At 40.7% G+C, this 17300-nt stretch overlaps 1 protein-coding gene across 1 annotated transcript in view; it reads right to left on the bottom strand.

The window, feature by feature from the left end:
- The window catches only part of LOC126095401 (uncharacterized), a 68162-nt gene that overhangs the window by 26968 nt on the left and 23894 nt on the right, over window positions 1-17300 (bottom strand). The window contains exon 3 of the mRNA XM_049910201.1: window positions 7251-7410. Coding sequence (XP_049766158.1) covers window positions 7251-7410 — 160 coding nt within the window. The remainder of the gene's footprint in view (window positions 1-7250; window positions 7411-17300) is intronic.

Below are 17300 nucleotides of genomic sequence, written 5' to 3'. Positions count from 1 at the left end.
TACGATTCCAGGAGAAATTCTCCGCCACTTAACCGACAAGAAAGAAATTACAGAAATTACCGACAAGACGACAGACGCTAAAGTCATGACGACAAACCTGAATTTAATCAGAACTGGCGAGATTCAAATAGGGCAGGGCCCTCTCGACAAGCTGATATTGTAGATCTCCAAATTCCAGTTAAGAGGCGCAACAACAAAGACATAACAGACAATGACTCGCACCACAAAACGTACCTATGAAACTGACGACGTAACTGGCATTAATATCAATTAATACAGTAATTTTACGAGTCCACGTTTATGGAGAACAGACGACACAGTGTTATTGTGTGTACATTTTGGCATCTTAGTTGGTTTACATCACGAGTATAAGATTCACGTTCTTGGAACATATACTGCTAATGAGGTTTTACTGCAACATTTTGGTTTACTTGAAAATACATTTATATTTGAAGTACTTTCTGTAAAATCAAAGATGAGACAGTATTTGGTTTATTTTTCAGCTACACGATTATATTCCGACGCTACTGTGTGACACAATTTTCATTACTACTTTTATGCTCTATCTGTTTCATGTCAGCACAGTTTTTCTACATTCTTCTGGAAAGTAAAACATATTTTGGTAATGAATTTTGTGGCATGGCTACAATGAGACAGCTTTTCTCGTAACACAATTATACGTTATAGTAGAGTACTTTCAAGGTCACTGCAATGAACGTAATAACTACGACATTTACACGTATAGAACTTTACTTTTGTATTTGACAAGGTAAGTACATCGATTTTTTGGAGAACTTGGCTTATGGACGACGATAACTACGACACTTCGCACATTTTTACCATTAAGTAATGACAGAAATTATCTTACAGCAAGACGCACAGTTTAGCGCTACGGGACTTACATTTGACTGATTAGTTTTTGTACTTGGAACATTTTTAGAAATATTTTTTAATTACAGTGATACAGAGATGGTTTTCGGTGATACATTTCATTTCGCAGTTTAATCTGTAACATCTAAGGTATATTTACATTATCCCTCATGGGGGTGCGCCTACTTTGTGTACCATGCGGAAGGCAAGTGCAAGGAGCCCTAGCTAATGTGGTATTTGCTTACACAGTTTTATAGGTCGGAACCATATTTCTCTAACACAAAATTACACAGGTATCTGGTCATTTAACAGAGAGGAAAGAACGTTTATTTACCACGTCACTGACAGATGTCTAAGTATTTATGCAGTTCGATTACTTTGCACTTATGAAATTGTACTTTTCTGCATTTTGGGACCTATTCATATATACTTTTGGAACCATTGTGATACTGTGAGAGATTTGAGTGATGTATTTTGCATGGGATCATGATTTTTGAAGTATGTTTGATGTAGATGACACCACTGAAACGAGCAGAGAGCATTTTTTAAGGTTTTGCGATTACTGGAGGATGCTACGACGACTTTGAGATTTGATTCATGTGTTATGATGATATTATTACGACGAGATTGGTATTATGATGTTGAGATATGTTTATGATCAATAAGGAGATGCTATATGAGGAATATGATTATACTATGTGTTTATTATGATGAAGTATTGAAGCAATATCGACATATATGTATATGAATAATGAGTAGGGGTTAGGGATTCTGATTTATGAAAAAGAATGTTGGAAACCAAGAATCGTGCTTTAAGAGTTATGAGATGTGAGTATATATGTGAATTTGACTACCACAATGCTAATGGAAATTTTTGGACACTGTTATTGATGAGATTTCGTTTCTAAACGCTTCTCCTGTAAATTTTCAGCCTGTGAATTTTTTTTATTGGTATGAAACTGTTCTTGTAGCTCAAACTGCTGTCGTAAATATTTTGGTAATGTGTGTATGTGATCTGGACGTAATGCTCTGCTGCATCCAGCTGCACGCTAGCTGCCTTGGAATATCCCCATTGTTGTGTGGACTTTCAACTTTACTTGTGCCACTTTAGTCACTTTGAAGCTCTCCACACTCCGGCAAGCGCTCACATAGCTGCAGAAAAGATAGGCCGTTCACCTCGCTATTGACATTTCCTTGAAGAACGCACCACAAACACGATACACTATTATTTGGAAACATACGATTACACTTTGGAGCTTGTACTGTGCTACTTACTGAAATGTTTATGAGGTGATAAGAAATATTGTTACGTCTACATACCTGATTATGACCAGTCTCTTTCTACTAGAGTTGAGTGAATTTGACTGACTTATGAAATGCTATATGGCTGGTGAATGATGTTTTTATGCTTTGCTTTGTACATATTACGAATTTTATTTGATATCTGGTTTCTAGCTGCGCAGTGGTTTTATAAAATAAAATTTCATACATATGCTAATGTGAACACTTTCTGTCAACAGATCCACTAAATAATAATTTTATGATCCACATTCTTAAAAGAGAGCACTTGGAAAGGAAAGATCAATAAGGAAGAGAACTTGAAAGGACTAGTAACAGGAATTGGATAGATAATTTTCTTTTCAAGGACTTGGTAAATTTTTGGCAGAATAAGTTGTTGTGGTGCAGCACTCTAGTGTTAAGATGTGACACAGACATTAAGATGAGAGTAGCCATTTCCCTTATATGCATTGTTGTCTTTACTGTAATATTTTTTCTGCTTGTGTTTTGTCATGTTCAGGTAAAAGTTATTGTATTTGCTGCTGCTATTTACCAGGCATTGTCTTACTGAATTTTACGTTGTATTATTGTGTTAAGCCAGTTTTACGACAGATTTACTTTTCTTGTTTGCTGAAAATTACCTTATATTAATTGTAATGTTGCATTTGCTGTGCTAATTTAAATATGTTGCTGCTTGCTTTGCCACCTTGCATTTTTTGTCGTTCTTGTTTGTGTTAATGTTTGTTCTGCTGCATTGCCTCGTTCTCTAGTTTTTGTATCTGAGCTCAGTAAATTTAAGTTTAAGAGTGGCTATGCTACACAAGACAATGAGCTATGATGAGTTGGGAAGAAATGCATTGAGAAGCTATAAGATGAAAGTTTGGTGTAAAGGTACTGTACAGTGAGGAATAATTATTTTGTTAGTTAGGATTTTCTTGAAAACCAAATGATGAGTAATGAAAGATAAGAAAGTATACATACAGATAAATAGGATTTTTTTGTGGGAACAAATGTTGAAGTAAGAGAGATAAATGAAGTTTTAGTTGGAAATGAAGTAGTTGTGGCTGAAAGTTATAGATGGATCAGTATTAAGAGTATTATTGAAAGAATAAAAAATGAAAAAGAGGTATAAAATACTCACCACAAGTACTGCAGTACTAAATGCTACACCGAAAGCAAACCCTGTCCTTTCCTTTTGTGTTATTCCGCTATGTTTCTCTGTACCCTTGTGTGCCTGTGTTCTTCCTGTCTGTGTGTCTACCTGATAAGATAAATTTGGTAGATTTTTTTTTCTTCTAATACTAAGCTGCATTCACTATGATGAGGAATCTGTTATCCTCAAATCTAATATGGTTTTGTAACACATTATTTACTATGGGAAGATGTTTGGACATTATTTTTTTTTAATGTTCATGTGTCAAGTTAATGTTTCAAAGGATTTTCTCATTTTTCATTTATTTACTTATGTCACAATTCCTGTAATACTCATGTACATGCTTATTTCTATTCTTGTGTAAAGCCTGTATTACTACAAATGTTATCTGTATTATCATGTTCCTGACTGTAATGATGTTTCCTGTACCTTCGTAATTGTATTTTTATGCTGTAAAATTGTAATTGTATAGACACCAGTCCTCCAAGTGAAGTAATTAGTAGGGATTCATTGTACTGCCCACATTTGTCTGTTGGTCATACTATATGAAAAAAATATCAGAGGGACTATGTGTTAGTGCTTCCACGTGTGTTGATAATTGTTCAGGGGGCTGGTTAACAGCATTGCTGGTTCTAAGGATATTGCAAAAAAAGTGAGTGCACAAGTGGTGGTTCATGGACTTGCTACATTATCTTCAAGACTCTTCAATTGTGATTTTGCACCAGCACAGTCGCAATGGATGGCTGTTGGCCATCTCTACAAGGACTATAGTGGGCCTGCACATTTGGTGGCCCTTTACTACCATAATCTCTACAAGGAATACTGTAAGTCTGCTCTCTGGTGAACTACCAATTCTACCAATATTCTTCAAGACATCGACTGACTCTGCTGTGGGTTTGCTCTGTTGTGGCCCATTACCAATTTTCACGTCTTCATGTCAAAAGTCAGCACCGTCTTTCTGTTGGGAGGACAACACTACCTCTTCAAGACTGCATGGAGGTCCACTACTTACGTGTGCATTTTCTTTTACTGCTCAGACTTTGTGCATAAACTGTCGTAGACTATTCTTCTGATGAATGATTAGGACTTTCTTTAGGGACTGAGAGGAGAATTTTTGGTTCATTGACCAACAGTGTATTACTAATTGTGTTCATCTGATCTATTTGATATTGTTGACATAAAATTTTTTTAACAAATTAGTCTTGGCCACTGCCCCAAACGCATTGTAAAATTTTCTGAGAGGAGCAGGGGGGCTATGTAAGTAGCCTGTTTATGTGTTTGTTTGTTGGCAGCGCTTTGTAGCTCTATAGACTGCATTAATATCACTGGCAGCACTTTGCGCCCTCTGTAGGAGACTCTGTGGCTGGTTGGCCTCGCAGTTGGAAGTTAACAGCCAGCAGTGATGGCAGTTGAAAGTGAATAGCCAGCAGTGATGGCAGTTGGAAGTGAGTAGTCAGCAGTGATGGAGGTTAGAGGATAATAATTAGCAGTGTTGGAGATTTGCAGTATTAGAGGGAGTGGATGGTCTGGACGTGTGTCCGTCATGGAGATTTAATGTGGGTAATGGAATTATTGACGATGGTATAATTTTTCTAACTGGTTGTTAAGGTATAATCTGCTGAGTACGTTGTTTGCTCTGCGACAAAATTTTTTGCCGGCCGTTGTGGACGAGCGGTTATAGGCGCTTCAGTCCGGAACCGTGCTATTGCTAGAGACGCAGGTTCGGATCCTGCCTTGGGCTTGGATGTGTGTGTCGTCGTTAATTTAGTTGGTTTAAGTAGTTGTAAGTCTTGGGGACTGATGACTTCATATGTTAAGTTCAAATGGTTCAAATGGCTCTGAGTACTATGGAACTTAACGTCTGAGGTCGTCAGTCCCCTAGAACTACTTAAACCTAACTAACCTAAGGTCATCACACACATCCATCCCCTTGGCAGGATTCGAACCTGCGACCGTAGCGGTCATGCGGTTCCAGACTGTAGCGCCTAGAACCGCTCGGCCACCCCTTCCGGCTTAAGATTTCAATCCAAGCATTTAACGTAATAGCTTTCGTTCCTTGTGACAGAACTGGCGTTACCAGCAAATAAGTGTCTGTCCACTGAAACTTCCAAGCGAACTGTTTGCCTACCCAAACCAGATCAACGTTCAAGAACCATTTCTGAATTGCGAATCCAGTTATGGAAGACAATGTTCGTTGTTACCAACATAATATCGCTATTTATGTTTTAGAGACCGTTCTCTTACTCTTGGAGGTCAGGGTAATTCTCATCGAATTTTGTAACGTCAGTAAGCCTGCATTTACTCCTAAAAAAAACTGTTTGAAGGCAGATGGCAATACATTAATCGGAAATCACGGACTATAGAATCGAAATAGAGACATAAGTATTCTAAATATCTGTACATTATACTTCACTCTGAGGCAGAGTGATTCGCCACATACAGACCCCAGCGTGTGATGTGGCTCAAGCAACGGCCATACAGACACGCAGGCAGAGCACAGATGCTAGAATCGCATTCAGGGGTCGGGGTTTTGAATCCCCTTCCCGACATTCACATTCAGGTTTTCCTCGATGTCTCCTCAAATCGATTAAGAAGAAAGTTGGTGTAGTCCTTCTGTAAAGTCACAGCGAGTTTCGTTTCCTGTTCTTCGCTGATCAGAGGTTTTTCTCGGTCTCCAATGCCCTCTCTGTCGAAGGGATGGTAAATCCAAATCTACTTTCTTCTCCCTCGAAACAACAAAATCAAAAAATAAAAGGTCTTTAAGGATTCAATCAATTTGGTAAACTAGAGGCAAATCTCGGTTGATTACGAAAGTTTGTGTAAACTGATGTAGCAATCAAATGAACTAGTTCTGGACATGTTTGATACCGGTTCTCATAAGCATAATTAAAATTTATGGGTAGATTACGATGATAAAAGGCCTACTGGTATATATCATACACGTGGAGTTTGATTATTACAGGTACAAACGAAAATAATGAGCAGCGGATAATGAAGTAAGGAAATAATCCTAATAAACATAGGTCTAGAAACCAGTGGTTGTCCGATACGACGAACGCACAAGTGCAATCATGCCAGTGTTACAACATTGTTAATGTCCAAGACTACTGTTATTTCGAAACATAGCAAGTGAGGCGTAAATTACAAAATGATTACGTGTTTGATACTGTCGTCATTCTGGATACATAGGTAGAGGCGAGCATAATTTCGACGGTAAGTGTACAGGTCACGGCGTGTCATGGCCTCCCGCTTTCCGTGTATGAACCGATTACTTTTTTTTTTTTTATTCAGAAGACCTGTTGATACTCTCAACGAACGCCAGGAACGCATTGTGGAGAGTGAATTTGGAACACGCCTGAGATTTTTTGACGATTACGGGCATCGATGAGGAGATGTGGCGCAGCCTGCCTTCACATGAACGGTCCTCATATAGTACATTTGTTGTACTGTTTTTGCCCTCAAGTGCATATCTGCAGTATGGATCCTCGGGGATCTCTGTTGTAAGATGTTCGTGTTGTAAGAGGGCACTTGATACTTGGTAGGAAAACAGTTCAGTAAAGCTACACATTACAATCAAATATCAACTTCCGTCACTCCGATTTCTGTCAGTGTTTGTGTCGCCAATTGATACACAAGAAAATCTCCTTTACTGGAAATAATTCCCTTCTAATTGCGAAATGAGACCCAGCACAACTGACACCATTAAACCGAATAATCTAGACATAATAATTTCTATTCTTACGTTTAAGAAGACAATGAAGGATACCGAAGAATAACAAAAATTATAGTTAATGTTTTATGAGGTAACAGGCTTCCTTTTTTTCTTTTTTTACTTACAGTATCCGTTGATTGTCGTTAAACAATACGTTATTATTGCCACTCTATGTCGATGTAATGGGAAGTTAGCATAAGACGCTTCTACAGTTAACGTCGGCACGCTGGAGCCTACACCGGGTGCCTGCCGGCGAGCAGCGGGTAGTGGGCAGTCAGGCGCAGAGGCTGTAGAGGAGGCTGCACGCCGCCCACGCCACTTGAGCGCCTCAGCTCCCATACAGGGGGTCCCTCCTGTACCACATAAAGTGTTGAAAACCAGCGCACGAAGCACGTGTCTTTTATTCACACACCTGCATATTTACAACTGATCAGCCAGAACATTATGATCACCTATCTAATAGCCCGTACGTCCACCTTTGGCATGGGTAACAGCGGTGACGCGTCGTGGCATGGAAGCAATGAGGCCTTTGTAGGTCGCTGTAGCGAGCTGACGCCACATCTGCACACAGAAGTCACCCAGTCCCCGTAAACTCCGGGGAGGGGGGCGATGAGTTTTAACGTCTCGATCAATCACACCCCAGATGTGTTCGGGCTAGAACGTCAATCGAAACTCGAACCACCCCATCACACTCCCGACCTTTGACGTGGCGCATTATCGTGTTGAAAAATACCACTTCCATCAGCAAACATGTTTGTCATGAAGGAGTACACGTGGTTCACAACCGGTGTACTATACTTCTTGGTCGTCATGGTGCCTTGGACGAGCTTCACTGGACCCACGGATGTCCACGTAAATGTTCCCTAGAGCATAACCTAGCCGCCGGCAACTTGTCTCCGTCCCACAGTACATGTGTCAAAACACACCGAATCGCGCCCTCCCATCGGCACAGTGAAAAAGGTATCGGGATTCATCAGACCACGCAATGCACTGGCACTGCGGATAACGTCCTGTGACGATGGTCACATGCCCGAATCAGGCGTACCTGCCGTACCTGTCGTGGTGTTAACATTGGCCCATCCACGGGTCGGTGGCTGCGGAGGCGCATCGTTAGCACTCTTCAGTGCACTGTGTGTCCAAAAACACTTGTACTCTGCCCAACACCAAAGTCTGATGTTAGTTCCTCTACAGTTCGCTGCTTATCATGTTTTAGCAGTTTTCCCTTCCGACATCTGTAATGAGGAGTGGCCGCCCTATCCTATCTGGATGTGGTTTCACTTTGGTTTCGACGCGTGTTGAGCCGGCCGCGGTGGTCTAGCGGCTCTAGGCGCTCAGTCCGGAACCGCGCGACTGCTATGGTAGCAGGTTCGAATCCTGCCTCGGGCATGGATGTGTGTGATGTCCTTAGGTTGGTTAGGTTTAAGTAGTTCTAAGTTCTAGGGGATCTGATGACCACAGATGTTAAGTATCATAGTGCTCAGAGCCATTTGAACCATTTTTTACGCGTCCTGAAGACACTCACCACAGCACTCCTCAAACACCCAACGAGTCGTGCAGTTTCCGAAATTGTTGTGGCAAGCCTCCAGGCCATCATAATATGCCCTCAGTCAAGCTCAGATAGATGATGCGCCTTCATTCTACACACAGCCAGCACGCTCACTGATACTACGTGCACAGTGCGTGTGTCTGACTAGCAGTCATACCTCGACAGATGATGCTGCTATCCTGGGCGATGGGCTTATATCAACAGCAGGTCACTGGTCATAATGTTCTGGCTGATCAGTGTACGTATGTATGTACATTCCACACTTCCTTACCTGGGTAAGTTTCATTAAAACCTACCTTCCGTAGAAGCTGGGAGTTGGATCTGAAAAGAATGTGGCATAGAATCATATATGAGGAGCCCCTGGAACAGTTTCAGCCAAATTTTATATGTATGGAACTTGAATTATTGTATAAAAATACCCTAGTAGTAACATAGCCCTACTCCCCCTAATGGTTGGGGTAGGTATGAGAGCAGGTGACACATAAAAATGCCCCGTCGGAGGTTCGAGTCCTCCCTCGGGCATGGGAGAGTGTGTTGTCCTTAGCATAAGTTAGTTAAGTTAGATTAAGTAGTGCGTAAGCTTAAGGACCGATGACCTCAGCAGTTTGGTCCCATAAGACCTTACCACAAATTTCCAAATTTTCCACAAAAGTGTTTAAAAACAGCCCATTGCTTCACTTGACTTAGAATACTCTATAAGTATGAAGTACAGACTTTTATTTTTCTCGTCAGATCCAAACCAATACTCCACAACAAACTGTACATTGCATGGTGGAGACTACATCATACCAGTATTATCGATTTCCCTTCCACCCCACTCTCACTCTGAGTAAAAAATATGATTGTCTATATACATCCATACACATCCTAGTCCACCCTTATTTTGCGAGAGAAATACATCGCTCTTCGCTGAGCTTCTTTTTCTTTTTATTGCATATTTTAGCGGCATGCGCTTCCTTCACAGATCACTCTCAACGATACTTGTAATACGATTTTATCAGTTGTAATAGTGTTTTACAAACGACCTCCTTCGTTGATGACCTGTATTTTTCCCAGCATGGAATATGCTTCTGCCTTCATGTACCTATCTTTTCATCACAATGCGACCTACATCGAGGAAATTCAGAATAGTACGCCTACCCGCCACCATTCCGTCCAATTTTAGAACCATACACCAACAAGTTTTTCAAATTGGTAGTCCTTCCCAGCACCCCAGAGCTGGTAGACAGCAACTTGTGCAGGGGTATATAAAGCTGGTAGTACATCCATGTAGTTAGCTGTTCCGCCACTATGTATCATGTGACCACCAAGGGTCTATTTGTGGTAATGTCGGGATAGCGTCCAACATTGTGTTTGAAGTTATAGCCGAAGTTATAGTGAAGCGAGATACAGAAACGGGGCTTGTCCAAATAGAGTGGGAGCAGCAGTGTAGTAATCTGACTATACTGACAGTCTGTTGGCAACCAGGTAAAACTCCATTTCAACACCCATGTCTTTGACAGCAACAGCGGCAGCAGCAGTGGTATCAGTGATCAGCATATCGATACGTTTGTTGGTGTTACGCTAACATTAACAACTCCAGAGTCACTACAGAGTGTACGAGGTGTGGCTAGAAAAAAACCGGACTAGTACTGGTGAAACAATAAAACGAATGCAATAAGGCTGAAAGTCGCGTGGCCTGTCAAGTGACTCTCGCTCCGCCTACTGCTCGAGTTTCATCTGCCTCCTGCACTCAGTCTCCCCTTGGCGTCTGTTTTAAGTAGTTGACGTTTTGTCTGTTCGTCGGAAAATGTTGAGTGTACAGAAAGAACAGCGTGTTAACATCAAATTTTGTTTCAAACTAGGAAAATCTGCAAGTGAAACGTTTGTAATGTTACAACAAGTGTACGGCGATGATTGTTTATCGCGAACACAAGTGTTTGAGTGGTTTAAACGATTTAAAGATGGCCGCGAAGACACCAGTGATGACACTCGCACTGGCAGACCATTGTCAGCAAAAACTGATGCAAACATTGAAAAAATCGGTAAACTTGTTCGACAAGATCACCGTTTAACAATCAGAGCAGTGTCTCAGTTAACAGGGGTTGACAAGGAAAGTGTTAGGCAGATTCTTCATGAAAGTTTCAACATGAACAAAGTGTGCGAGTGTCATCACTGGTGTCTTCGCGGCCATCTTTAAATCGTTTAAACCACTCAAACACTTGTGTTCGCAATAAACAATCATCGCCGTACACTTGTTGTAACATTACAAACGTTTCACTTGCAGATTTTCCTAGTTTGAAACAAAATTTGATGTTAACACGCTGTTCTTTCTGTACACTCAACATTTTCCGACGCACAGACAAAACGTCAACTACTTAAAACAGACGCCACGTGCAGACTGAGTGCAGGAGGCAGATGAAACTCGAGCAGTAGGCGGAGCGAGAGTCACTTGACAAGCCACGCGACTTTCAGCCTTATTGCATTCGTTTTATTGTTTCACCAGTACTAGTCCGGTTTTTTTCTAGCCACACCTCGTATTTCTAAATCGTCACAGTGTTGTGAACATAATTATTTGCAGGATGCAGTATGTACTGTAGTGTACAGACTGAATCAGTGGTGAATCCATGCCTAAACGCTTTCTGAAAGTACTGTAAAGTGTGTATTGGAATGTAAAGTTTATGATGGTGATGATGTTGATGATGACGATGATGCTGTTGAGTTAGTTATCTGTATTAGTCCATGTATCAAAAATTCAACACATGACAGCATACATACCACAATAGGTTTCAATACAGTACATGCAAAATTCAAAACATACAGAAGTGAATAACTTGCAACAAATTACCGTATGACGATTGAGGTTGATGCGGAATAAAGAAGAATGACTACGTTTTAAAGCTGTAGTATGTGGACACTGTTGTCGCTATGTCAGAACGTTGTGTGCGTGTGTGTAATATACACATCAAAAAAAGTTTTGCATCACCTCGGTTCCGAGAGTTCCTGAACATGTACAGAAAATTGGAATAGAAATCAACATAAATATAATTTCCGTCCTTTTTATATTGTACCACCATACAGCGAGACCTTCAGAGGTGTTGCTGTACATACCGGTATCTCTAATACCCAGTAGCACGTCCTCTTGCATTGATACATGCCTGTATTCGTCTTGGTATACTATTCACAAGTTCATCAAGGCACTGTTAGTCCAGATTGTCCCACTCCTCAAAGGCGATTCGACGTAGATCCCTGAGAGTGCTTGGTGGGTCACGTCGTCCATAAACAGCTCTTTTCAATCTATCTCAGGCATGATCGATAGTGTTCATGTCTGGAGAACATGCTGGCCACTCTAGTCGAGCGATGTCGTTTTCCTGAAGGAAGTTATTCACAAGATGTGCACGATGGGGGCGCGAATTGTCGTCCATGAAGACGAATGCCTCGCCAATATGCTGGCGATATGATTGCACTGTCGGTCGGAGGATGGCATTCACGTATCGTACAGCCATTACGACGACTTCCATGACCACTAGAGGCGTATGTCGGCCCCACATAATGCCACCCCTAAACAGCAGGGAACCTCCGCCTTGCTGCACTCGCTAGGCGGTGTGCCTAAGGCGTTAGCCTGACCGGGTTGCCTCCAAACGCGTCTCCGACGGTTGTGTGGTTGAAGCCATATGCGACTCTCGTAGGTGAAGAGAACGTGATGCCAATGCTGAGCGGTCCATTCGGCATGTTGTAAGGCCCATCTATACCGCGCTGCATGGTATGGACCTCGCCATGGACGTCGGCAGTGAAGTTGCGCATCATGCAGCCTGTTGCGCACAGTTTGAATCGTAACACAACGTCTTGTGGCTGCACGAAAAGCATTGTTCAACATGCTGGCGTGGCTGTCAGGGTTCCTTCCAGCCATAATTGGTAGGTAGCGGTCATCCAGAGTAGTAGTAGACCCTGGGTGGCCTGAGCGAGGCATGTCATCGACAGTTCCTGTCTCTCTGTATCTCTTCCATGTCCGAACAACATCGCTTTGGTTCATTCCGAGACACATGGGCACTTCCCTTGTTCAGAGCCCTTCCTGGCCCAAAGTAACAATGCGGACGCGATCGAAACGCGGTATTGACCCTCTAGGCATAGTTGAACTACAGACAACACGAGCCGTGTGCGTCCTTCCTGGTGGAATGACTGGAACCGATCGGCTGTCGGACACCCTCCATCTAATAGGCGCTGCTCATGCATGGTTGTTTACATCTTTTGATGGGTTTAGTGACATGTCTGAACAGTCAAACGGACTGTGTCTGTAATATAATATCCGCTGTCTACGTCTATCTTCAGGAGTCCTGGGAACCAGGGTGATGCAAAACTTTCTTAATGGTTGTATATGACGTGAAACAAGAAAAGTTTTAATAAATTGGTATTTTTACAAGTTGCAATATCTGTTTAACTCCATCATGCATATTATTAATACGTTTCCTCAGGAACGGATGTGATGTAACAGTAATACTACACTCTTTAGTCATGAAGATGTGCATCAGGATACTATTTCGTTTTATAAGTCGACTACCTAATCTAAATCTCTATGCATGTCTCTCGTATGTCTGAAATATCATGTAAACTGGTGTGTATTACCCTACGTCTCAGCACCACCAGAACACTTAGAATAAGATGTGGAAAATCCGCTAAAGAGAGACTCCATACGCTACACTCGCCATTGTATGCAAACTATTACTCACTATCCCAGTGGTGGCACATCTCTTTATTTATACTGCCATATGACAAGCAAGTTACAGTTCTAGAGTTATGTAAATGTTCTTATACACAATACCTTCATTACGGAGTGGTTTAAATCCGTTCCATACATTTTTTTTTCTTAAGAGCTACAGAATAACATTGCTTGTGAGAATCAATCATAATTCGGTAATACCTACATCCGACGGAATTGTGGTGAAAAACATGTTCGTACTGCTTTAATATAACCCTTTCGTATCTTTAGCATTTAGTACATTTAGACAGCCCTCCACAGGCAACTGACAATCCATTCCATTGTTATTAAGCACAGCTAAAAACGATGTTCTTTAGAGTAACTTGACATATAGTATTTGTTACATATTTATTTCAACTGCAGTTCTCCCAAGTTAAACAACTTTATCTTTAACAATATCATTATATATATGGTATAATATACACTGGTAGTCTTCTTTTTCTTGCATACATACGTACACACGCACACACACACACACACACACACACACACACACACACACACACACACACACAGAGAGAGAGAGAGAGAGAGAGAGAGAGGGGGAGGGAGAAACAGACAGAGATGTTGTGCACAGTGTTAGGTAGTCACGCACATTCGTTCTGTCAAAATAATTGCGTTGTATTCAAATTCATAACCTAATGGCCTTCTAAGCGACGACCCTAGCAATAGTCCAGACTGATGGTCCATGTGCATTAGAATGTCAGCCAATTTCGCTTGTTATACGAATTTCTTATATATCATGGCATGGTTCCCATTGCCTTCATATCAGTTCCTTCTGATACGCCTCTTGATGCCATAGGATTGCTCCCATGTATGAGAAATTCAAGTTTCGTCGAGATACAACTTCTTTAGAGTCCCTAGTTCTCCCCCTATTAAACCACATCTATAATGACGTCATCCTTATCAAAAATCTAGTGCTTATATTAAAACGCTACACGTTCTACAGCGAATTATAGTTACTTTTTGAAGCGGTAGGGAGCTAGTTTGACAGTAGAAAGGTACTGTAACCACAAACAAAGTATCTTTCAACAACGGTTTATTAAAAACAATTAAAATCTTACAATGAGACAATACACCAATAAGGGGATGACAGTAAGCAAACACTTTTTCAAATTTCAAAAACCTACATCACAAGTAGTTTACAAGTAATTAGACCAAGCCGGTCAGAATGGCCGAGAGGTTCTAGGCGCTACAGTCTGGAATCTCGCTACCGCTACGGTCGCAGGTTCGAATCCTGCCTCGGACGTGGACGTGTGTGATGTCCTTAGGTTAGTTAGGTTTAAGTAGTTCTAAGTTCTACGGGACTGATGACCTCAGAAGTTGAGTCCCATAGTGCTCAGAGCCATTTGAACCAATTAGACAAAGAACAATCCAATAAGCGGCTTAAGCGTAAATAACAAGCGGCTTGCACAATTAAGCTTTAAGTTTTAAATTGCTGCTATGACAAGCAAAGGATATACAAACCAAAAAGCAGCCAAACAGTTAACCGCCTTGTGGTTTTGTTCAGAAAAGAAAATCTTATTAGAAACTTACGAACTGCAAAATTGGCTGAAGGCTCACTAAATGTATGTTTCACTGGTAATCCAAAACAAATTTTAAGTTATAAGCAGGTACAGGACAGTTAATAAGTTATCGGTACAGGACATATCGAAAATTATTCGTAGAAGCTGCACACATGGCTTAAGGCCCAATCACAAAAACCCATAATAATAAGATATGCAAATACAATGAATGATTACCTGTTAAGAGCATAAGTGATAAAACCAATTATTAAACTTGACAATTTCACCAAACGACATGTGGTCCAATAAAACCTACTAACAACCAAGAATGCAACACCAAATTTTCAGGGGCTACAAATTCACTAGTTTTCAAAAGAGTAAGAACAGGTACAGGTTAATTGAATTACTGGACGAGAGCCCCACAGACAAATTTACAATTAATGAAGACTCTTTAAGGTTTGCCTGGAATTCCCTTAAAATGTAAGGAATCCATTGGTAACTACAATGGGATTTACAGCACGAAGTTCAAGAAAACACTACACCGAACTTCTATTACAGGTCATCTCCAAGCAGCGATTCTTTACTTAAACATTAAGAAACATATCGTCATATAAACATGTACAGTTTATGTACAGTTTACATAATCGAAAAATCTAGTTGAGATAAGCTGTTGCAGTGAGAGGCAGAACCAAATTTTAAAATTGTACTTACAGGGAACATTGAAAGTATTTTAAAGGAAAGGCATGTACAAAATTAATGTACAGCAGCCATGAAAAGGAACTTCGCAAATGGTGAGACTGATTTAGGATTTACCTGGAATTTGGTGAAAGTAAAAGAAGTCTATAAGAAGCTATGCAAAAGGTTCCTGTGACACAGCGACCAAGTAAAGCATTTGCCTGAACTTGTACTAAAGGACGCTTTTAGGTGGCGTCTCTTAGATCCACTAAAAGGTTTAAATATGTTATAGTTATAAGACGAATCACGTATAAACTGAATAACACATGAACTGAATAGCACTCCTAGCGAGACCAAACACCAAACAACGACAGTAGCCTCTCAGATATACAGACAATCTGGGTAACATCCAACCGCAGCATGGCAACTGAAAAGTAATTATCAGACTGAGAGCTAGTTCAAAAAATGACAAATGGCAGGTAATACGGATTTAAAATGCTCGCTGGTTAAAAATCGATTTCTTTTAGCGGACGAATTACCAATTCTGTTTGGCAGTAAGGCATACAGTCCAGCCCATGGGAATGAAGCCTTGAGTAATGGTTAACGTTGCCTACAATATTCACATACAACGTAACCGTATGAAGTAAACTAAGCATAAAGTAAGCTTATCAAGTACTGAAACACTAGCAAAACAAAATAATAAACGTAAGGCACTGGATAACGTAATCCAAGAAAATTTTGAGTAACATTAACAGCAGGTGCCTACAACACAGTTTAAAAAAATAGCGAACACCTGAAAACACTGATAAAGGTAAAACAAAGAGCAGTGCATGTAATCTACAAATGTATTTAACAGCAAACGTCCCTTACACATACTACAATTAAGCTGCGCATGTTGCTTGATGCTATTTGATTTTTACTGATAAATAAGAATTATTCCAGCCAAGATGGCGTGTTGAAATATTTTTATTTCCTCAATGACCGGTTTCTACAGATCTAGCTGTCATCTTCGGATCTACGGTATACCAGGAGAAGAACATTACTATGACAATCTGCATAGCTGTGCACCAGCGTGCAAGTTGAAATACCAAGGAATTCGCAGCTTCTAAACTACTGCTTTAGTGCCTTAATTCGTTAGATCTTTTATTAATCTGACATGGTAAGGGTCGCAGTCTGAGGACTAACACTTCAAAAACTCTGTCGAACCGAGTTTTAATGCATTTTTCCTTGATGATTTATAATGCCTTAGTATGACATGTGCTTTGCTTGCATGCAGTCGTTGCACGTTAGACCATTCCAGATGCTTACTTTCTGATAATATACGAGTGGTAATGTTACTTATGATTTTTAGTCAATAGTGTACTGAATAGTAACGGGCATCGTTGCCTATTTAGATACAATAGGTACATTTATCTACATTCGGCTGTAGCTCCTCCCAGTCATCAATCCTCCGCAAATCGCATAGCCAACTGGAGATGCAGCCCTCTCGTCAGAAAGAACCTACATCTAATCACATATACCGCAAGCCGCTCTATAGTGTAAGTTTGGGGGCTACGTCATAACAGTATTATCGATTTCCATTCCTGTTCCATACACAGATATACCGATCCAGTAAGAATGCTTGTCTATATGCCTCTGTACGTACCCTAATCTCCTTTATGATCGTTACGCTAGACACAGATTTTTACTGGAGAAAACATAGTGGAGCCATGACCAAAGAACAGTTGCTGATACCACCTTTAATATAAGAGGACTACACCAAGAAATACAATTAGTAATAGATGCAATTTGCTTCTGTTTAATGATTGTCTAAATGTGTTGCTGTA

This window comes from Schistocerca cancellata, chromosome 8 (genome assembly GCF_023864275.1).
Source record: "Schistocerca cancellata isolate TAMUIC-IGC-003103 chromosome 8, iqSchCanc2.1, whole genome shotgun sequence".
In the NCBI taxonomy this organism is placed as follows: Eukaryota; Metazoa; Arthropoda; class Insecta; order Orthoptera; family Acrididae; genus Schistocerca; species Schistocerca cancellata.
This window is presented reverse-complemented; position numbering and strand designations above follow the sequence as displayed.